The 23,275-nt window shown below is 43.9% G+C and overlaps 1 protein-coding gene and 1 non-coding gene across 2 annotated transcripts in view; one reads left to right on the top strand and one right to left on the bottom strand.

The window, feature by feature from the left end:
- Positions 1 to 23,275, top strand: part of CD58 (CD58 molecule) — a 66,984-nt gene that overhangs the window by 10,512 nt on the left and 33,197 nt on the right. Inside the window, exon 2 of the mRNA XM_066268196.1 lies at positions 21,504 to 21,800. Within this exon, the coding sequence (XP_066124293.1) occupies positions 21,504 to 21,800 (297 nt within the window). The remainder of the gene's footprint in view (positions 1 to 21,503; positions 21,801 to 23,275) is intronic.
- On the bottom strand, positions 1,196 to 1,271 carry TRNAA-UGC (transfer RNA alanine (anticodon UGC)). Its single transcript has one exon. It is a non-coding gene; the product is annotated as a tRNA-Ala (tRNA).

A 23,275-nucleotide genomic window follows, 5' to 3' on the forward strand; every position in this document is an offset into this window, starting at 1 on the left:
CGGCTGCTTCCTGTGCTGGTGAGCTGTCAGCCTAAGGACTCTGGGGCTATAAAACTGAAGAAACCCTTGCCCAGAATCAAAAAGTAAATTCATGTGTGGTCTCTGCCCCCAGTTGGGAGCTGTTAACCCAAAGGTCTATCCTTTGTGACCTTGATCTGTTCAATCAACCAGGTCTCCATTTAGAGAACCAAATTATTCCAATGCTCTTCTTCTTAGGAAGTGAACCCCTTTTGATTCCTAGTGACCATCACTTTTCCATAATGATCCCAAAATGTCTGTTGAGCTTAGCCTGGACTTCCATCAGGTTCACTGCTAGTTTCTTGAACATTTCCCCCATATAATAGTTAAAAGCCAGGAAAGAAAATTGAGGTTAATACACATTCAGCAAATGATAAGAAATTCAGCAAATAGATTAATTAGAATCTAGTAAGACTATGACATATATTAGTTGTGATGGAGGTTCTCAACTATGAACTGAATAAATGGAAAATAAAAGGGATTATAAAGATTTTTTAATGAAATGATCAATAGTATATTGAAATACCTTGAATCAGATTTTGTACAATAGATTTAAAAAGACTAACAGAGTCTTATATTGCTGTAGGAAAAACTTTGTTCCCCAAAACAGGCTGGAGGTCTCAGGTATATTCTGTCTGAAATACGAAGTCAAGGCTAATAGGCTTTTGAGCATGATGGTGGTTATCTTGAAAGCACAGGCTAAGTAGTGCTGGCAAAGAGAAATATAACATGAAACAGGTGAAATTCATTTTAATGTATTTTATTTAACCTAATATTGCCACAATATTTTCATCTCAACATGTAGTTGATATAAGTGAGAGATTTTTTTTCTTTTTTTTTTTTTCTTTTTTTTTTAAATTTTTTTTTTCCCATTTTTCTGAAGCTGGAAACGGGGAGAGACAGTCAGACAGACTCCCGCATGCGCCCGACCGGGTTCCACCCGCCACGCCCACCATGGGGCGATGCTCTGCCCACCAGGGGGCGATGCTCTGCCCATTCTGGGCGTCGCCATGTTGCGACCAGAGCCACTCTAGCGCCTGAGGCAGAGGCCAAGGAGCCATCCCCAGCGCCCGGGCCATCTTTGCTCCAATGGAGCCTTGGCTGCGGGAGGGGAAGAGAGAGACAGAGAGGAAAGCGCGGCGGAGGGGTGGAGAAGCAAATGGGCGCTTCTCCTGTGTGCCCTGGCCGGGAATCGAACCCGGGTCCTCCGCATGCAAGGCCGACGCTCTACCGCTGAGCCAACCGGCCAGGGCGAGAGATTTTTTATATTCCCTTTTTCACACTAAATCTTCAGCATCTGGTTAATATTTTATACTCACATACATCTCATTTCGGACTGACATTTCATGTACCCACAAGCCACGTGTGGTGAGTGGCTACTACTGAAGCAGACTGCACAGGGAACCAGCTTGGGAAAGGAGGACAAGGACTTAAAAGGGAGAGTATGTTAACACAGTGGAAGACAGAAAAACTCAAAGGGAAGTTGATGTAGAGAACCAGCACCTGAGTTCTGGATAAGCTCATAAAGGAGGCAAGGAGTCCCTTGGCCTCCGGGAGCACGTGGAAGGCACGGTCTGGGGAGTTTCTGGACTGGGGGACCAGGGGATTTATTGCTCACTAGGAGTCAGGTGACTACAGTTTCAGCCTGAAATAGGTTGAGACAGGCAAGCAGTGCTGTGGTAGCCGAGACCAGTGGATTTCTGCCTTGCACAGCCATGGAAACAAAGTACTGACAGACAGGGCCAGGGTGGAATCAACCAGGAAAGACCGTGGCATCTCGCTGTGGCCTACAGCGCAGGCATCAGAACCAGGGCTGCCTGTGTCTGGCCCCCAGTTCCATCCTGGATCAGCTGAGTGACTCGGTGAGCTTCTGAACCTCTCCAGGTCCCAGGTTCCTTCTCTGTGACCTGGTGGTTCTCACTCTTTGGACTACTCTTCCCCATCGTCCCAAGCTCGCTCACTCACTTTTTCTGGGCCCTGCTCTCATGCCAACTGTGACCACCTCACATACGGTAGCATCCTCGTTATTCCTCAAACAAAGCCCTCATACTTGGCTTTGTTTTCCTTGGTAGCACTTGACATCGCCCAACAGGAAGATGCTTAACTAACTATTCCATGTGCTGTGTTCCTCCCCAGTCACTCTAACATAAACTCCAAGAGGGCACAGTTCCGTGCTTTGTGGACTGCTGTATCCTGACTGCTTGTTATAGTGCCTGGGACATAGGATGGCTCGTTACATACAATACTTGGTGAATGAGAAAAACAGTAAGACCAACTTCATGGAGTTAAGTTGAGGAGTAAATGAGTGAGGACAGACTGACCGATCTAGCTTTTTAGAACAAATGCATGGCACACAGTCGCCCTAAATGTAGTCGATGTGGGTGCTGCTGCTGTTTAATATTGTTGAGGCTCTGGCTGAGGGTTCATTGAATTGGATTTACTGAGAACTAGGTTAAATAAATGCACTAACCTTCCTAAAGTAGAAAGAGCATGTTCTTTATTACCTACATAACTAGTGAGCATATTTTGACCCCAAAATTGGGACATGGGTCTGACTAATTTGAGAATGAATATAAGACAGATAGATTACTTGATACCAGCACTGGTCTAGTCATTTTGGGAGCGTGGCCACTCTTATGTACTTAGATATCTGTGCATATGTATAAATAGAGACTGCCCCCCAGGCTACCAGCCCTCCAGTGCTCCAGGTGGGCGTCAGCTGAAAGTGAGATGTGAGTTCAGAGGAGAAGTAAAAGGGTCAAGACTGCGGTCCCCCAAGACCCTGCTAGCTCCAGGCCTGACTGAGCCTTCAGCCAATCACTGTTATAATGTCCTTACCTACAGGGGGAATGCCATGCTTAATATATTCGGTTTGGTACTGAAACTTTTAGGGGAATTTTTTTCTTTGCATCATAAATTTTTAACTTAACTGTTACTATCTGCAGGCCATGTGAACCATAAAAGTATTTTAGAGCAAGAAAGAAGTCTTTTAAAATCACATTGCTGGGCCCTGGCTGGTTGGCTTAGTGGTAGAGCGTCAGCCTGGCGTGCAGGGGTCCTGGGTTGATTCCCGGCCAGGGCACACAGAAGAAGCACCCATCTGCTTCTCCACCCCTCCCCCTCTCCTTCCTCTCAGTCTCTCTCCTCCCTTCCTGCAGCCAAGGCTCCATTGGAGCAAAGTTGGCCCAGGCTCTGAGGATGGCTCTGTGGCCTCTGCCTCAGGTGCTGGAATGGCTCTGGTTGCAACAGAGCAACAACGCCCTGGATGGGCGGAGCATCGCCCCCTGGTGGACGTGCCGGGTGGATCCCTGTGGGGTGCAGGTGGGAGTCTGTCTGACTGCCTCCCTGTTTCCAGCTTCGGAAAAATGCAAAAAAAAAATCACATTGCTCATGTCTAACAAAAAACCTTTTCTCCACCTGGAAGTGTGGTTGGCTTGTCTCGTAGAAGTGGCACCAGGGACAAGTTGTGTTTCCTCAAACCTCAGACAGGCTGTTAATTTGGATTGGGGGCTGACCTCCCCGAGTGGGTGCAGTGCCCTGAGGCCCACCACAGTTGGCAGGTGACACCTAGTTCAACTTGCAGGGAAAGCAGGAAACAAATGGGACATCTCAGAAGGAACAGCAGTGGGCTGGGATTGGGGGGGCAGCCAGCAGACCTCTCCAGTCTTGCTGTGAAGCTGCTGGCAGGTAGAGGGCGGCAGGGCTCTGTTCTGACTGCAGCTGAGGGATCCCAGGTCGTTGGTTCTTTGGTTCCTGTTAAATATCTGGACCTCTTCCTGCCAACTTGTGGTTCTTCAGCCAGCAGTTTGAGGTCTTACAAAACTCAGGGTTTGGGGTGACTCAAATTGTGTTGTTCTGTTGGGAAGCCCTGCCTTTTGGCCTGCGTTTAAGTTGTATTTTGATCAGTTTAGTTAATGCACTTAACCGATATTTATGGAGTTTCCCTGTTCTTTGATTGCTCCTTGGATGGACAGACGGACTGACGGACGGATGGATGGGTGGATTTGCTCTGGTTTTTCTTCCACCCTGCATTCAAAGCTCCCTTGTCCCCTTCCCCCACCCTCACTTTTTCATATCTCACTTTTTAATTTATGTATTTATTAAATTTATTAGGATGATATTGGTTAATAAAATCATATAGGTTTCAGGTATATAATTCTATAGTACATCATCTATACATTGCACTGTGTGTTCACCACCCCAAGTCAACTTCCATCGCCATTTCTCCCCCCCGTACCCTGCTTTACCTCCCCCTTTCCCGCTGTTCCCTCTGATAATCACCATACTGTTGTCTGTGTCAATGAATTTTGGAGTTTTGTTGTTGTTTTGCTTAATCCTTTTTACCTTTTTCACCCAGCCTTGCAAGCCCTTTCCCTCTTGACTGCTATTAGTCTGTTCTCTATGAGTCTGTTTCTGTTTTGTTTATTAGTTTATTTTGTTCATGAGATTTCACATGTGAGTGTTTGTCTTTCTTCAACTGGCTATTTCTCTTAGCATAGTGCTGTCCAGGTCCATCTGTGCTGTCTCAAAGTATAAGATTTCCTTCTTTTATTTATGGCTGAGTAGTGTTCCATTGTGTAAATGTACCACAACTTTTTTTTTTTTTTTTTTCTGAAGTGAGAAGAAGGGAGGCAGAGAGAAAGACTCCTGCATGCGCCCTAGTGGGATCCACTCAGCAAACCCACCAGGGGGCGATGCTTTGTCCATCTGGGGCCCTTGCTCTGTTGCAACTGGAGCCGTTCTAGTGCTTGAGGCAGAGGCCATGGAGCCATCCTCAGCACCCAGGGCCAACTTTGCTCCAATGGAGCCTTGGCTGCGGGAGGGGAAGAGAGAGATAGAGAGGAAGGAGAAGGGGAAGGGTAGAGAAGCAGATGGTCACTTTTCCTGTGTACCCTGACTAGGAATCAAACCCAGACATCCACACGCTGGTTAACACTCTACCATTGAGCAAACTGGCCAGGGCCTATACCACAGCTTTTTGATCCACTCATCTACTGATGGGCTGCTTTCAAATCTTGGCTATTGTAAATAATGCTGCAATGAACATAAGGGTGCATATAGTTAAGGTGACCAATTTTTTACAATGAAAAGGAGGACAAAAATAAGTTGAAGAAAATAATATCATAAATAAAAGAAATATTTTATTCATTGCAACAGTATACTATACTATAATATGATAAATGCATAGTAAAAACATTTGTAATATTTTATATTGTTATGCTTATATGCCTATTAATTTTTAATAATAATTGTAAGAAAAAAGTATTCATTTAGTAAAACTAAATATCAAACAAAACCACTAATTGGAAGTGATATTCAGGTGTATTTATCATTTTCTAATTAAAAAAACGTGTTTTATGCAACTATTTAATCAAAATATGTTATTAATAGATATAATTTAAGGTTAAATTTCCACTTTAAAACTCAAATTTGGGGAAAATACTTATAAATAAAATTATACGTATTTGGAAATTATTAAATAGATAATGAATTAATATATGAATTGTGCTTACCTGTCTATGATTGAACATTCACTGAGAAAGAAATAATCATGAGTCTACATGTTGTATGTGCCGGGTCATGTTTCAGTAAGAAGTACACAAAGCCATTTGCATGCTCGGTATATCATAAGCTCTGTCAAGGTTCCCTGTGAGGAGTGCATGCGTCTCATAATCACGTCTTGCCGCACTGTACTGATCCTTGACGAATCGTCATGTCAAATACAAATACGTCACATCGCAAGCAACAGACCAACTCTGCATTGATCGAATACAGACGTTTACAGATGAGTCTTCCAGTTTCAAAAAGGAGAACATGTAGAAGGACACTTTTCAAGGGAGAACAGAACCTACAAAAGGACTGTCTTCCCTAAAGGAGGATGATTGGTCACCTTAATATAGTCTTTAAAATTAGTGTTTTGGATTTCTACAGATATAGTCCCAGAAGTGGAATCACTGGGTCATAAGGCTGTTACATTTTTAATTTTCTGAGGAATCTCCATAGTGTTTTCCACAGAGGCTGCACCAGTCTGCATTCCCACCAACAGTGTATGAGGGTTCCATTTTCTCCACATCCTCGTCAACACTTGTAGCTTACTGATTTATTGATGAGAGCCATTCTAACAGGTGTGAGGTAGTATCTCATTGTGGTTTTAATTTGCATTTCTCTGATGATTAGTGACATTGAACACTTTTTCATATGTATATTGGCCGTGGGTATGTCTTCTGTAGAGAATTGCCTATTTAGGTCTGTTGACCATTTTTTCATTGTATTCTATTTTGGTCTTAAAATGTATAAGTGCTTTATAAATTTTGGATATTAACCCCTTATTATATGTATCATTGGCAAATATGCCCTTCCATTCAGTGGGTTGATTTTTCATTTTGTGATGGTTTCATTTGCTGTGCAAAAGCTTTTTAGTTTGGTGTAGTCAATTTCATTTATTTATTTTTCTTATGTTTTCCTTGCCCAAGGAGATATATCTGAGAAAATATTGCTGTGAGAAATGTTTGAGATTTTACTGCCTGTGTTTTTTTCTAAGATTTTTATGGTTTGGAGGCTAACGTTTAGGCCTTTAATCCATTTGCTTTTATTCTTGTGGATGGTAAAAGAAGGTGGTCTAGTTTAATTTTTTTGCACTTATCTGTCTGGTTTTCCCAATATTATTTATTGCATAGATTATCTTTACCCCATTGTATGTTTTTGCCTCCTTTTCAAATATTAATTGAGCATAAAGGCGTGAGTTTATTTCTAGGCTCTCTATTCTGTTCCGTTACCTGGAACATTACTGGTTTTTATGCCAGTATCATGCTACTTTGATTACTGTTGCCTTGTAAGTATAGTTCGATATCAAGTAGTGTGATTTCTCCAACTTTGTTCTTCTCCCTCAAGATTGTTGTGACTATTCTGGGTCTTTTGTGTTTCCATATGAATTTTTGGAGTATTTGTTTTGTTCTGTAAAATATGCAGTTGATATCTTGATAGGAATTGTGTTGAATAGATTGCTTTGGGTAGTATGGATATTTTAATGATGCTAATTCTTCCTATTCATAAACAGTATATGCTTCTGCTTATTTCTATATTCCTCAGTTTCTTTCTTCAACATCTGATAATTTTCTGAGTATAGGTCTTTTACCTCCTTGATTAAATTTATTCCTAGATACATTATTTATTTAACTTTGATGCAGTTGTGAATGAAATTGTTTTCTTAGTTTTCCTTTTTGATAGTTCGATATTGGTGTATAAAAATGCAACTGACTTCTGGATATTTATTTTGTACTGTACTACTTTACTGAATTCATTTGTCAGTTCTAGTAGTATTTTTGAAGAATCTTTATTGTTCTGTATAAATAGTATCATGTTATCTGAAGATAATGACATTTACTTTTTCCTTTCCTATTTGGATGCCTTTTATTTCTTCTTCTTGTCTGATTGTTGTGGCTAGGACTTCCAGTATGTTGAATAAGAGTGGTGAAAGCAAATATCCTTATCTTGCTCCTGATGTTACAAAAACACTTTTCGTTTTTTTCCTGTTGTGTATAGTGTTGGCTGTGAATTCGTCATATATGGCTTTTATTACGTTGAGGTGTTTCCTCTATTCTCACTTTGCTAAGAGATTTCATCATATATGGCTGCTGGATTTTGTCAAAAATTATTTTCTTGCTTTTTTTTTTTTTTTTTTTTTTTTGCACTTTTCTGAAGCTGGAAACAGGGAGAGACAGTCAGACAGACTCCCGCATGCGCCCGACCGGGATCCACCCGGCATGCCCACCATGGGGCGATGCTCTGCCCACCAGGGGGCGATGCTCTGCCCATCCTGGGCGTCGCCATGTTGCGACCAGAGCCACTCTAGCGCCTGAGGCAGAGGCCACAGAGCCATCCCCAGCGCCCGGGCCATCTTTGCTCCAATGGAGCCTTGGCTGCGGGAGGGGAAGAGAGAGACAGAGAGGAAGGCGCGGCGGAGGGGTGGAGAAGCAAATGGGCGCTTCTCCTGTGTGCCCTGGCCGGGAATCGAACCCGGGTCCTCCGCACGCTAGGCCGACGCTCTACCGCTGAGCCAACCGGCCAGGGCTATTTTCTTGCATTTTTGATATGTTCATGTGGTTTTCATCGTTTATTGTGTTTATGTGGTGTGTCACATTTATTGATTTGCAAATTTGTACCAGCCTTGCCTCCCCAGAATGAATCCCACTTGGTCATGGTGTACGATCTTTTTCATGTATTGCTGGATCTGGTTTGGCAGTATTTTGTTGAGGATTTTAGCATCTATGTTCATCAGGAATATTGACCTATAATTTTCCCTTTTTGTAATGTTTTTATCTGGTTTTGGAATCAGGATAATGCTGACCTGGTAAAATGAGCTTAGGAGTTTCTCCTCCTCTTGACTTTTTTGGACTAGTTTGAGAAGGACAGGTGTTAGTTCTTGAATGTTTGGTAAATTCACTTGTGAAGCCATCTGGTCCAGGATTTTTGTTTGTTGGGAGATTTTTGTTATTATTATTGATTTTAGAGAGTGAGAGAGAGAAAAAATGTCAATATGCTACTCCACACACTAATGCATTCATTGGTCAGTTCTCACATGCATCGTGACCAGGGGTCAAGCCCACAGCTCCAGTACGTGGGTATGACACACTAACCAACCGAGCTACCCAGACAGGGATGGAGTTTTTTTGTTTTTTTTTATTACTTTCTAACTTCATTAGTTGTAATCTGACCATTCTGATTTTCTGATTCTGCCTGATTCAGTTTTGGAAGATTGTATATTTCTAGGAATTGCTTCATTTTGTCCAGATTGTCCAATTGTCATATAGTTGTTCATAATATTTTTTTTACAATCCTTTGTGTTTCTTTGGTGTCAGTTGATACTTCTCTTTCATTTCTGATTTTATTTATTTCAGTCCTCTCTCTTTTTTTCTTGGTGGATCTGGTTCAAGTTTTGTCAATCTTGTTTACCTTTACAAAGAACCAGCTCTTGGTTCATTTATCTTTTATATTGTTTCTCTTAAGATTCTATTTCATTTATTTTTCTCTTTGATTTTTATTATTTCCTTCTTTCTACTCACTTTGGACTTTTTTTTTTTTCTAGTTCTTGTAAGTGTAGAGTTAGAATGTTTATTTCAAATTTTTCTTGTTCCTTGAAGTAGGCCAGTAATGCTATGAGTTTCCCTCTTAGGACTGCTTTTGCTATGTCCCATAGATTTTGGGTTTTTGTGTTCTCATTTGTTTCAAGGTATCTTTTTTCTCTTCTTTAGTGAGAGAGAGAGAGAGAGATATTTAGGAAGGGAGAGGGATGAGAAGTGTCAAATTGTAGTTGTAGAACTTTAATTATACATTGACTGCTTTTCATACATGCCTTGTTTGGAGGTCTCAACTCGCAAGCATGGGATTGTGTCTATGATCCTATGATGCTCAAGCTGGTGAGCCTGCACTCAAGTTGGGTGAGCCTGTGCTCAAGCTGGCAACCTCAGGGTTTTTTGATGCTCTATCTACTGCCCCACCACTGGTCAGGTGTAATCTTGGTCTCATTGTTAACCCATTTGATTTCTACCTTGACCTCATTGTTAACCCATTTGTTGTTTAGAAACATGTTACTTAGCCTCTGTGTATTTGTATATTTTCAGTGTTTTTATCCTCTTGTTGAATTGCTCCCTTTATCATTATGTAATATCCTTGTCTCTTAAGATAGTCTGTTTTAAAGTCTATTTTGTCAGATGTAAGTATTGCTACCCCAGCTTTTTTTTCCCTTTCCCTTTGCATGAAATATCTTTTTCTATCCTTTTATTTTCATTCTGTATGTTATCATTTGTTGGGCTTCTTGTAGACAGCATATCCATTCAACTACCGTATGTCTTTTGATTAAAGCATGTGAGCCATTTACATTTAAAGTGATTATTGATAGATACATATTTATTGCCATTTTATTCATTTAACTATGTTTCTTTGGGTTTCTTTTCTCCTTTTTTTTCTCTTTTTCTCCCTCTTCCTCCTCTGCATCCTCCTCCTCATCTCCTCATCTCCTCATCCTCCTCGCCTTCTCCTCCTCCTTTTCTCTTTCTCCTCTCCTCTTCCTCTTCCTCTTCCTTCTCCTACTCCTCTTCCTCCTTTTCATCTTCTTCCTCCTCTTCCTCCTCTTCTCCTCCTCTTCTCCTCCTCTTCTTCCTCCTCCTCTTCTTCTATTCTACCTTCTCCTCTTCCTCTTTCTCCCTCCTTTTCCTCCTCTTCTTTCTCCTTCTCTTCTTCTTCCTCCTTCTCCTCCTTTTCTTCACTTCCTCTTCTCCTCTCCTCGTTATTGTAGACGTCATCATCATCATCAAAGTTCTTGTAGTACTGGTTGGGTGGTAACAAACTTCTTTAACTCTTTCTTGTCTGGAAAGCTCTTTATTTCTCCTTTAATTTTAAATGATAAAAGCTAGACAAAAGAGTTTGCTTGGTATGATGGGCACACACTTAGTGTGCAGATGCTGTCTTTCTCTTGCTGCTTTTAAGATTCTCTTTGTGTTTAACATTTGCCATTTTAATTATGATGTGTCTTAGTGTGGGCCTCTTTGGGTTCTTCTTGTTTGGAAGTCTCAGAGCTTCCTGGATTTTTGTGTTTTTTTTTCTTTTATCAGGTTAGGGAAGTTTTTCAGCATTATCTCTTCAAATAGATTCTTGATAACTTGCTTGCTGTTTTCTCCCTCTGATTGTTATTCTTCATGTTGTCCCAAAGGTATCTTAAGCTAATCTCATATTTTGCCATTGATTTGAGAGAGAGAGAAAGAAAGAGAGAGCGAGGGAAAGAGTGCATAACTTGTTTTATTTAGTTGTTCCATTTAGTTGTGAACTCATTTATTGCTTTGAGTCTGTGCCCTGACCTGGGATTGACCTTGGCATCCTGGGACAATGGTTAAGCTACCCAGCTAGGGCCAAACTATCCTCACTTTTTTCAAATTCTTTTTTGGCTGCTCACATTGAGTGTTGTTTTTACCATTTTTCCCCCAAATCTCTGATTGGATCCTGTGCTTCATCTAAACTATGTTTATTCCTTCTAGTGTATTTTTTTTTAAATATACAGAGCAACAGAGACGGACAGGGACAGACAGATAGGAACGGAGAGAGATGAGAAGAATCAATTCTGGCCCTGGCCAGTTGGCTCAGCGGTAGAGCGTCGGCCTGGCGTGCGGGGGACCCGGGTTCGATTCCCGGCCAGGGCACATAGGAGAAGCACCCATTTGCTTCTCCACCCCCTCCCCCTCCTTCCTCTCTGTCTCTCTCTTCCCCTCCCGTAGCCAAGGCTCCATTGGAGCAAAGATGGCCTGGGCGCTGTGGATGGCTCCTTGGCCTCTGCCCCAGGCGCTAGAATGGCTCTGGTCGAGGCAGAGCGACGCCCCAGAGGGGCAGAGCATCGCCCCCTGGTGGGCAGAGCGTCACCCCTGGTGGGCGTGCCAGGTGGATCCTGGTTGGGTGTATGCAGGAGTCTGTCTGACTGTCTCTCCCTGTTTCCAGCTTCAGAAAAATACAAAAAAAAAAAAAAGAATCAATTCATAGTTGTGGCACTTTAGTTGTTCATTGATTGTTTTCTCATATGTGCCTTGACTGGGGAGCGGGGTGCTCCAGCTGGGCCAGTGACCCCTTGCTCAAGCCAGCAACCATGGGGTCATTTCTATGATACCACACTCAAGTCATTGACCCCCTGCTCAAGCTGGTGGGCCTGCGCTCAAGCCGGCAACCTCAGGGTTTCAAACCTAGGTCCTCAGGACCCAGGTCAATGCTCTAGCCACTGTGCCACCACGATTAGGCTCTAGTGTATTCTTTATTTCAGATATTAATCATTTCTGACTGGTCCTTTTTTATGGTTTCTATGTCCTTTTTCATGCTGTTGAGCATTCTTATAATTAGTGCTTTGAACTTTATATATGATAAATTGCTTGCCTCCATTTCATTTAGCTCTTTTTTTGGAGATTTCTCCTGTTCTTTCATTTGAGGCATGTTTCTCTATCTCCCCAGTTTGACTGTCTCTTTGTGTTTGTTTCTGTTTATTAGATTGATCTGTGACTCCCAGTCTTGATGGGGTGGCCTTATATAGCAGGTTTCATGTGGGTGGAGTAGTACAGTCTCCTTGATCGCCTGAACTGGGTGCTCCAGGAATGTCCCTTGTGTGTGTTACATGGGCCCTCTTGTTATAATTGAATCTTGACGGCTACTGGCCTGTTTGTATGTGGGATCAACCCTCAGGCTGGCTGACTGTGAGGCACAACCTTGACCACGGCATGCGAGCTGCTGTGCAGGTGCTGACCACCTGGAGCAGAATTCACCTCAGCAGGGTCTGGTGCTTGCTGAGATCTCCCATTGGCTGTGCCACTTGGGAACCTTATTAGATCCTGTCTGATGTTGTCTAAAGCTGGCCACTGGGTATGTTGTTTCTGGGCTTCTTGGGAGGGACTCTGGTACAGGCAATGTCAGATGCTGCCCGTGACTGGCCTTGGGCAACCTGTTTTGAGCTATAAGCAATTTACGGTTTGTGGCTGCCTCTGCTGGGCCTGGATGTGCACAGGAAGGACCAAGCTGCACACCAGGCCTGTTTTTTTTATACCAGCACTGGGCCTGGGGGTGAGTCAGCGAAAGTCCCAGAGCACCCCGAAATCTGCTTCTGCCTGCCTCCACCTGCAGGCTGTTAGGTTCAGTCACTGAGAGAACCTGGCAGTACTCGAGGTGTATGAAGGAGGTTTCCAGTGAGTCACCTCTAGGGGACCAGAATGACACATCTTCAAACTTGGTGCCAGTGCTAGGTCTGGGGCCACTCAGCAAATGCCCCAGGTATACCAAGTCTAGCTACCGCCCACTGGATGCTTGCATGCTTTTGTGGTGGGGTGGGGTCCCAAGGAGTCATCAGGGTGAGATAAGCAGTGTTTATCAGGCCTGAAGAGACCACAACAAGGCCGTGAAAAGGGTGGGCTCTGCTCTGGTTGAGTGTGCAAAAGAAAATATCCACATCTCACATTTTATTTGCCATTATACACACCACATACTTTTAGGGCCTTCCTTTCAGCTTAGTGTCTCATGGTCTTTAGTTATGAAACCCTGACTCATTTTTCTTGGTAACATCTTAAAAATAAATAAATAAAAACCACACTTGGGTTTAAATTTGGGTTCCCATGTAACATTTTAAGTATTTGGGTTTCTTTCTTGCTCACTCAAACCTTCCATTTCCTCACTTCCATGAAGTAGGGTAAGGGAGGGGCACAGACTCTTGTTCTCTGAGGTCCCTCTGGCCCTGAAGGAATGTTTGTGGTTTGGGGACCACTGAACTTGGTACCTCACTTAGATATCAGAGTTATGCTTGACTTCCAAGAAGCATGGTTTGACTTTCTCATTCATAACATTTGCTGTCCCAGTACAGCCTAGAAACTGCATCCTGAGAAATCCTGTATCATGTCACCGATTGTTATAGCCATATGCCATGTAGCAAGCCAATAAGAAATAGTAATTAAGAGCATTCTAAAGTCAGACTGTCTGGGTTCAAATCCAGTTTCACCACTTAATTGGCAAGTCACTTAACCTTTATGTGCCTCAGTTTCCTCACCTGCAAAATAGGGTTAATAATAGCATAATATTGTTTTAAGGAATTCACAGAATACATATTTATAAGCTCTTCCAACAGTAAGTGTTAGATTAAGTGAACTGAAAGTGGTAGTCAATCTAAATCCCAGGACTCAAGTAAAAACATGCAGAGGAACTTACGGCTGGGAGTGGGGGTCCCTTTTTAGTAACCCAACAGTTATGGTGATCATGTTGTGGGGTTTTTTTTGCATTTTTCTGAAGTTGGAAACGGGGAGGCAGTCACACAGACTCCCACAGGCGCCTGACCGGGATCCACCCGGCAGGCCCACCAGGGGGTGATGCTCTGCCCATCTGGGGCGTTGCTCTGTTGCGGCCGGAGCCATTCTAGTGCCTGAGGCAGAGACCACAGAGCCATCCTCAGCGCCCTGGCCAACTTTGCTCCAATGGAGACTTGGCTGCAGGAGGGGAAGGGAAAGATAGAGAGGAAGGAGAGGGGGAAGGGTGGAGAAGCAGATGGGCACTTCTCCTGTGTGCCCTGGCTGGGAATCGAACTCAGGACTTCCACATGCCAGGTGGACACTACTGCTGAGCCAACCGGCCAGGGCCTGTGATCATGTTTTCTAAATTGAAAATTAGACACTTTATTAATTGCAAGATATTTTAGTTCTACTCCTGACTTTATGCCATATAAGGAGAACTATAAAAAATTAGGTGTAATGATGATATTTTATAAGAATACTGCAATAGATTATTTGAAATTGAAGTTGTTTTTAGATATATGGTCACTCTCCATGTAGGCATTAAGTACCCTCATATCTTTAAAATAAAAAGATCATTTGAAATTCTTTAAAACAAATAAACCTCCAATAGTTAAAAAATAAAAATTCTGGCCTGACCAGGCAGTAGCACAGTGGATAGAGAATCGGACTGGGATGCGGAGGACCCAGGTTCGAGACCCCGAGGTCGCCAGCTTGAGTGCGGGCTCATCTGGTTTTAGCAAGGCTCACCAGCTTGAGTCCAAGGTCGTTGGCTTAAGCAAGGTGTCACTCAGTCTGCTGTAGCCCCACGGTCAAGGCACATATGAGAAAGCAATCAATAAACAACTAAGCTGTTGAAGCGAAGAATTGATGCTTCTCATCTCTCTCCCTTCCTATCTGTCCCTCTCTCTGTCTCTTCACCAAAAATAAAAAATAAAAAATAAATAAATAAATATTCTGACTAGCATGAGATGTCAGCTTATGCGGTCACATTAGGGAGGATACAGTTTTCCCCTCCATCTCTCTCTGGTTTTTTTTTTTTCCTTTTAAAAAAAAAATTTTTTTTTTTGCCCTGGCTGGTTGGCTCAGTGGTAGAGCGTCGGCCTGGCATGCAGAAGTCCCGGGTTCGATTCCCGGCCAGGGCACACAGGAGAAGCGCCCATTTGCTTCTCCACCCCTCCCCCTCTCCTTCCTCTGTGTCTCTCTTCCCCTCCCACAGCGAGGCTCCATTGGAGCAAAGATGGCCCGGGCGCTGGGGATGGCTCCTTGGCCTCTGCCCCGGGCGCTAGAGTGGCTCTGGTCGTGACAGAGTGATGCCCCGGAGGGGCAGAGCATCGCCCCCTAGTGGGCGTGCCGGGTGGATCCCGGTCGGGCGCATGCGGGAGTCTGTCTGGCTGTCTATCCCCGTTTCCAGCTTCTGAAAAATACAAAAAAAAAAAAAAATTTTTAATTGATTTTGTTGTTTGTTTTTTTAATAAATAAATTTTTATTTTAATGGGGTGACATCAATAAATCAGGGTACATATATTCAAAGAAAACATGTCCAGGTTATCTTGTCATTCAATTCTGTTGCATACCCATCACCCAAAGTCAGATTGTCCTCCGTCACCTTCTATCTAGTTTTCTTTGTGCCCCTCCCCCTCTTCCTCCTTCCCTCCTCCCCTATAACCACCACACTCTTGTCCATATCTCTTAGTCTCGTTTTTATGTCCCACCAATGTGTGGAATCCTGCAGTTCTTGTTTTTTTCTGATTTACTTATTTCACTCCGTATAATGTTATCAAGATCCCACCATTTTGTTGTTAAGTGTATATGTGCCACATCTTCTTTATCCAGTCTTCTATTTTTTTTTTTTTTTTACAGTGATTAAAGCCTTTAAGCAAACTCTTGGCCAATACAGCAAGAATCCATAAAAGAGTAGTGTCCTTAACATGTTCACCAAGTCCAAGTTGGCCCCAACACCATGCCAAGTCCCTGATAAATGCAACCCAACCCCTGTTCAGTCTGTTAGGAGCTGTCCCAAGGAGCAGGAGTCCAGGAAAAGTCCACATCCAGGAAAAGTCCGCATGGCACTGGAATTGTTGTCACAATTCTATACTTTGCAGCTCACGTCCAAGTCCCAATGACCGCTGCTTCTAGCTGGTAATGATTCAGGTAGACTGGAAAAGCCATCTGCAGCATGTGTGGAGATGGAGCTTCTGTTCTCCTCTGCCTAGAGAGATGAGACCAGGTTGCTTTTCCCTGGAGCTCTGCGACTGTGGCTTGGTAAAGAGAACCTTGGGATACACTAAGCTGGGTGACAAAGGTAGATTCATAATAGAAGTTGGCAAAAGGGGGAAAGAGAGCTCTAAATTAAGAGTAGGTCTCTCTGCTTTTAAACAAAAACTTACTTCATGCCCAATTCTCACACAGCCAAGGTCACCAACCAAGGAGGCCTTGATGGTAGCTATACTTACAGATAGAAAAAGACAGAAAGCTTTGTCCAGTGGCTCAGTGGATAGAGGGTAGTCCCAGCAGATGGATGTCCTGTGTTTGATTCCCGGTCAGGGCATACAGGAGAAGTGCCCATCTGCTCCCCACCCCCTTCACCTCCCTTTTCTCTCCCTCTTCCACTCCAAAGCCAGTGGCTCAACTGGTTCAAGTGTGGCCCTGGGCACTAAGGATAGCTCAGTTGGTCTGAACATTGGCCTCAGGTGTTAAGAATAGCTCTGTACTCAAGCACTGGCCCCAGATGGGGGTTGCCAGGTGGATCCTGGTCGGAGCATATGTGGGAGTCTGTCTCTCTATCTCCCCTCTTCTCACCTTAAAAAGAAAAAGGCAGAAAACTGTTGAAAGCCTACTTCATGTCAGCCAGTTTGTAAAGACTGTCAACCTTACTCAAACCTCAGAATGAACTTCTGTGGTAAGCATTATGACTCCCATTTTGAGGCTGAGCAGGCCTGTGGTAGCAGGCTTTTGAGAGTCACCCTGGGCACTTTCCATTTTGATGCTGATAAGTTAGTGTCCCTGTGGTCCCTTTTCTGAACACTCACTTTTATAAGCAAAGCAAACAGCTCCCTGCTGACTACTTCGCTTTGCTGCTGTTTGTTTGCATATTCATTCATTCATTCATTCATTCATTCATTCATTCATTCATTCATGGTGTGTGACCTTTAAGGAAAAATTTACTCCTATTCTTAGTTTTCATTGGGAATTATCATATCAGGAACTTACTTTAGGGTTAGTCTGGAAGTACCACAGTAAAGATGTTACTGTGAGAAGGAAATGGTAGAAGCCACTACAAATGCAATAGTTCTCAAATCTGTACTCTCATGTCTACTGGGTGTCTGTCTCTGTTTGGGGGTCTTACGCTGCCTGAAACAGAAAACATGATCCTTCAGCCTGAGCCTGGCCCTCCTTGGGGTGCCCTCTTATAGGGAGTGACACCACCACTCCCCCTGGGAGCAACAAGACTTATGACATACAGGGAGCTCTTCAACTTTGATGAAAAAAAGGACAAGTGACCTAATAGAGAAAAATGACAAAGGCTATAAAAAGACATTGCTCAGGCCTGACCTGTGGTGGTGCAGTGGATAAAGCGTTGACCTGGAAATGCTGAGGTCGCCGGTTCAAAACCCTGGGCTTGCCTGGTCAAGGCACATATGGGAATTGATGCTTCCAGCTCCTCCCCCCTTCTCTCTCTCTCTGTCTCTCCTCTCTCTCTTTCCCTCTGTCTCTCCCTCTTCTCTCTAAAATGAATAAATAAAAAATAATTAAAAAGACATAGCTCAGAAAAGGAGCTCTAAAGAATCAACAAATAGAAAAGATACTTAAATGTCTAGCTGTCAGGAAAATGCAAATTTAAATAACAGTGAAATGCTGCTTTATGTCCAGTAGTTAAATGTGCAAAAATAAATCACCAGGTGCTGTTAGAAGTATAAGGAAAAGGCAATTCAGGCATTACTCAAGGAAATGTAAATTGCAAAAGACTTTTTTTCTAAGCGGTGTGGCAGCTTCTCTGAAAATAAAAAATCTACCCTTTGATTTAGCAACACCCAGCCACACTCCTGGGACTCTCCCCCATAGCTACAAACCCATCAGTACACGAGCAGGTGTTACTGCAGTAGAAGAAGTTAAGGGACAAATGGTGTGTTCACCAATGTGATCAGGCTTATGGTTCATTCACACCCTGGAATAATATACAGCTATTAAAAAGAATAAAGTCAAGCCAAATAAAATAAAGGTGATTTGGTGGGACTTTTATAAGATATTATTGATGATAAAAGCAAGATGCAGACAAGTGTGCCTATAAGACCATTTTTGTTAGATGAACAATGGCAGATTTCTTATAGATGTGCATTCTATGTGATGCATTTGTCTCTATTTGACCTTGTGTGCAGGGAGAAAAGTATCAAAGTCCCACCAAATCACCTTTATTTTATTTGGCTTGACTTTCTTAGTTCTTAATGTAGATTATAGAATTGGAAGTTGACATGGGAGTTGGAGGATAGGCTAGGGCATCCACACCAAAAAAAAAAAGCTACATATATATATGAAAAATACATACATGATTATTCTGTATCTATGTAAAATTATATGTATTTACAATATCTATGTATAATTGATGTCTTTACATAGAGTTAATCTTACTTTGGCACTGCTCGTTTAAAAATTTTTGGTGGCTTTCTCATTTCAAAATAAAGTACAGGATTTCATTTGTCCAAGGCCCTGCAAGGACTGGCCCCTGCCTTTATGTCCATCCCTCGTCTTAGGTCATTGCTCTCCAGCCTTGCTCCCTAGCCTTGGGGTCTTGTCCAGAGTTATTGTCTCTGGACATGGGCCTGCAGTACACCAACTCCCCTCGGCCGACCTCCTTCTACTCATTCTTTGGAACTCAGGGAGCCCTCCCTGACCCCTCGTTGACTCCCGAATCAGAGCTCTTAGTGACACCCTATGCTGCTAGCTGGTGTGGCACTCAACCACAGTTGCAATTAGATGTTTGTGTAATTGTTTGTGTGAAGTCTGACCCCTCTAACAGAAAGTAAGTTGTGAGAGGGCAGGGATTGTGTCTGTCTGGCCCTCCTGTAGGAAAAGATGCCCAGTGAATATTTCCAGAATGATTGAATGAGTGAATGAATGATGCGACCGTGCTGTTGCACAAGGGGAGCCACACAGGGAGTCAGGAAATCTGTCTTGGTCCCCCTGCTGCCGTAAGCTTGCTGAGTGACACTGAGCAGTTGGTGTTCCTCTCAGGGCCTATCTCCTAATGTGGAAGTCTCCCTTCTGTTCCCCCTGCTTCTCTCCACACCATTCCTGGCTTCTTCCTGTTTCCTGTTCACTGTTCAGGGAACATTCCTTTTCCCGGGGAAAAACAGAAGCCATCCTCCTGCTGCCAGAGGTGTGGGAGTTCAGCCATACATCTTCTCATCCACTACCGCCTACTCACTCATTCACTCATTCACTCATTCATTCCTTCACAAGACATTTTAAGTCTCCACTATGGTGAGTAGATAGACTCCCCTTTGAATCCTGCTTCTACTTGCCTTCCCATGGACTGCTGTTGAGTTGGAGAGAGATAGTGCCTAATCAGCAAAGCAAGAGGGGGATGCTGGTGTGTTTTTGAAGGTAGTCTCCCTAAATTAAGGTTGGGTTCAAAAAATCCTTGCAGATAGACAAATGGGGGATATTTGCTTATTTGAAATTACTGGACATACTTGCCTACAGTTAGTCTAGTGAATGTTCTCAATTTCCCTGTGCTCTTGTAGCTACACTGATTGCTACTAAGCAAAAACTTCAAGTTTTAGTTTATTTTTTTTAAGGTTTTATTTATTGATTTGAGAGAGAGAGAAAGATGAGAAGGGGACAAGGAGTAGGAAGCATCAACGTGTAGTAGTTGCTTCTCATATGTGCTTTGACCGGGCAAGCCCAGGGTTTCAAACCAGCGACCTCAGCGTTCCAGGTCGATGCTTTATCCACTGGGCCACCACAAGTCAGGCTCAAGTTTTAGTTTAATGTCTTTCCCTTAAAAGTTGTTCTTCTGTCTTAACAAGAAAGTCAAATCTGGCCTGACGGGTGGTGGCGAGTGGAGAGTGCATCGATCTGATCCCAGATTTGAAACCCCAAGGTCACTAGCTTGAGTATGGGATCATCAGCATGGTTCAGTGGTCACTGGCTTGAGCCCAGAGGTCGCTGGCTTGAACCCAAAGGTCTCTGGCTTGAAGCCCAAGGTCGCTGGCTTGAGCAAGGGGTCACTGGCTTGGTTGGAGCCCTCTGGTCAAGGCACATATGAGAAGCAATCAATGAACAACTAAAGTGATACAACTACAAGTTGATGCTTCTCATCTCTCTTCCTTCTGGTCTGTCTGTCTCTCTCTCAAAACGAAAAAAAAAGTCAAATCTGGAGCCAGATGAATAACCCATTTGGGTCATCAAGACTCTCCCAGTCTTAGTGGCGGCAGTAAATGTTTAGTGACTGGGTTGGCGTGCAGGGCTCCAAGACTGCCGTTCGTATCCTTCCCCAGTGTTTGGCTGACATACTCCCACCAATGTGATCTGCCGGGAGTCGATCAGAGACGCTAACCACTGGCTGTGACAGAAGGTTGGAATCAGCTCCAGCACGCCACTGCATGTGGTCCTCGCATCCTTAATCTTCATCACATCCCTGACTTGCTTCCCGTCATTGTTTTTTATCTCAATAGCTCCCATGTCAGCCAAGAATAGAGGCCTGCCTGACCTCACCATTAACTCCTCCCTCTGCCTTGTCTCCACATCAGTCACTGGCTCCTATGACTTTTCTCTCAAACTGGTCTTGAGTCTGATGTGTCCCTGGTTTGGCCTGGCTTCTGCCACTCTCCTGCTGCCGCACGGCCTCTCTTCTGCTTCTTTTGCCTCCCTGCTTGCATCCATCAACCACTGTCCACTCGGTGTATGGTCAGCCTGTGGACACTTAAATTATGTCACGCTCATCTTTTGTTTAAAACCTGTCTGTGGCTGTCCCTTGCCATTGGGATAAATCCCAAACCCTTAGCACATCTTATCTGGCACCCTCCAGACTCCCTCATGCACCCTGACCTGGCCGCTGCCTGCCTCTGCAGCCTCCTTCTCTACCTGTCACCCCCTTGCTCTCTTTATTTCAGCCATTTGGAACTGTTTGTTTTTCCCCTCAAATGGACCAAACTCCTTGATTCAGGACCTGCCCTTGAAGGCGCTGCTTCCTCTATCTGCGCCCTCCGCCCCTCCCGCTTCTTATCCTGCCCCTGGCTGGCTAACTCCTCTCACCCATCGTTGATCTGTCCTTCTGTGTCACATTCAGCATGACTTCCTGGGGAAGGCCCCTGCCTACGTGTCTGTCCTTGCCTTCTCAGGGTCTTCTCCATGAAGTGAGACCCTTGAGGGCCTGGGATGATGCCCACCATGTTTGCTGCCACACTCCCCGCATTGCCCACCGCGCCTGGCACGTGGTTGGTGCCCCACCAGTGTCAACTCCACTTCCTGGGTTTATGTGGGCCCCCATTAAAGAGTGCATGCCACATGGTTACGCACCTTCTACTTCCTGTACTGTCTGCCACAGCTTACCAGTTTAGCACACAAAGTAGCTGATGAATAAGTTCCACCAATGAATTTAACTCTTTTCCTCAAAGAGCATCTTGGAAGATGGCTTTCTGTTTTCAACAGTCATTGTTTTTACTAACCCATTGTTTTCCCTCCTAGGTCACATCAACTGTAGGGCCTCGTCACTATTCGGAACTGTGCAAGGGACTGTTACTTTGTCTCCATCAAGCGCTGTTCCCTTTTCAGAAATGATATGGAAAAAAGAAAAGCATAAAGTCACAGAATGGGAATCAGGCCACGATGTCCAGGTGTACCCACCTTTTATAGACAGGGTTAATTTAAGCACTACGACAGGTGACCTCCACATCTCTAATTTAACATTGTCGGATGAAGGTGAATATGAAATTGAATCTCCAAACCTTGCGAATGTCATGAAATTTAATCTGATAGTCCTTGGTGAGTATTCCATAACTTGGTTTGTTTAAAATGACAAGTTTCCAACTTTTTACAGACTCATACAAATTAATGTCTTATGAGAAATAAAACAGTTTATCACATGTTGTCAGGGCTTTCCTCTTTTCTGGGATAGAGAGCCACTTTCAGTTCTCCCATTGTCCTCTGGGTGATGAGGGGGTGTGACTGAGGTGGGGAGAGCAGCACCAGCTGGGTGGAGGTACCTCCCTTGTCTGCTAGAATGTTCTGGAAAAGGGTGTCATGGCAGCAGTTCACTCAGAACTCTGAGCTCCACTGATAGATGGTGGTGCCCTCTAAGTCAGTGTGTTTCCTCCTGCAGCCTGCTCTGGATTTTTTATTTCCTGTGTCACTTTAAACTAGAGCTGGGTATATGTCCCAGGGTCCCGTGCTTCCCATAGGTGCTTCTGGGTTGTTCTCCCTCCCTCATCACCAAGGGTCATTCCTTGTTGCAGTCATCCGTAGGTGCCTGGGTGTGTCCAGTGCTAGTTTCATTCAGTTTTATTGAGGATTAACTGATGTACATCACTGTACAGTGTAAGTTTCAGACGTATAGCTTGATGATTTGATGTACACATGTTGTAACACAATTACGCTAGGTTCAGCTAACACTCATCTTCTCATACGGAGACAATAAGGAGAAAAGAAAGAAGAAAAAAAACAGGATAAAAAGTTTTATTCTTGCTTTGAGAACTCTTAGCAACTTTCCTGTGTGTTCTGCAGCAGTGTTAACGGTCACCACCACATTGTACCAAAGTTTGTACCTTTTGACCACTTTCCTCCAATTCTCGATCCCCCTACCCCTCACCTCTGATCTTTCCTATCTCTGTGAGTTTGCTGGTTCTTTTTTTAGATTAACAGGTCAGTGAGATCATACAGGACAGTACTTGTCTTTCCCTATCTGACTTATTTCACTTAACATAGTGCCTTCATGGTCTACCAGTGTTATTGCAAATGGTAAGATTTCCCCCTTTTTATTTATTTATTTTTTATTTTTTATTTTTTTTTTGCATTTTTCTGAAGCTGGAAACGGAGAGACAGTCAGACAGACTCCCGCATGCGCCCGACCGGGATCCACTTGGCACACCCACCAGGGGGCGACGCTCTGCCCACCAGGGGGTGATGCTCTGCCCCTCTGGGGCATCACTCCATCGCGACCAGAGCCACTCCAGCGCCTGGGGCAGAGGCCAAGGAGCCATCCCCAGTGCCCGGGCCATCCTTGCTCCAATGGAACCTCGCTGCGGGAGGGGAAGAGAGAGACAGAGAGGGAGGAGAGGGGGAGGGGTGGAGAAGCAGATGGGCGCTTTCCCTGTGTGCCCCGGCTGGGAATCAAACCCGGGACCCCCGAATGCCAGGCCGACGCTCTACCACTGAGCCAACCGGCCAGGGCCCCCTTTTTATTTTTTATGTTTTAAAGTTTTATTTTTCAATTACAGTTTATATTCAATATTATTTTGTGT

This window comes from Saccopteryx bilineata, chromosome 3, assembly GCF_036850765.1.
Source record: "Saccopteryx bilineata isolate mSacBil1 chromosome 3, mSacBil1_pri_phased_curated, whole genome shotgun sequence".
Classification (NCBI taxonomy): domain Eukaryota; kingdom Metazoa; phylum Chordata; class Mammalia; order Chiroptera; family Emballonuridae; genus Saccopteryx; species Saccopteryx bilineata.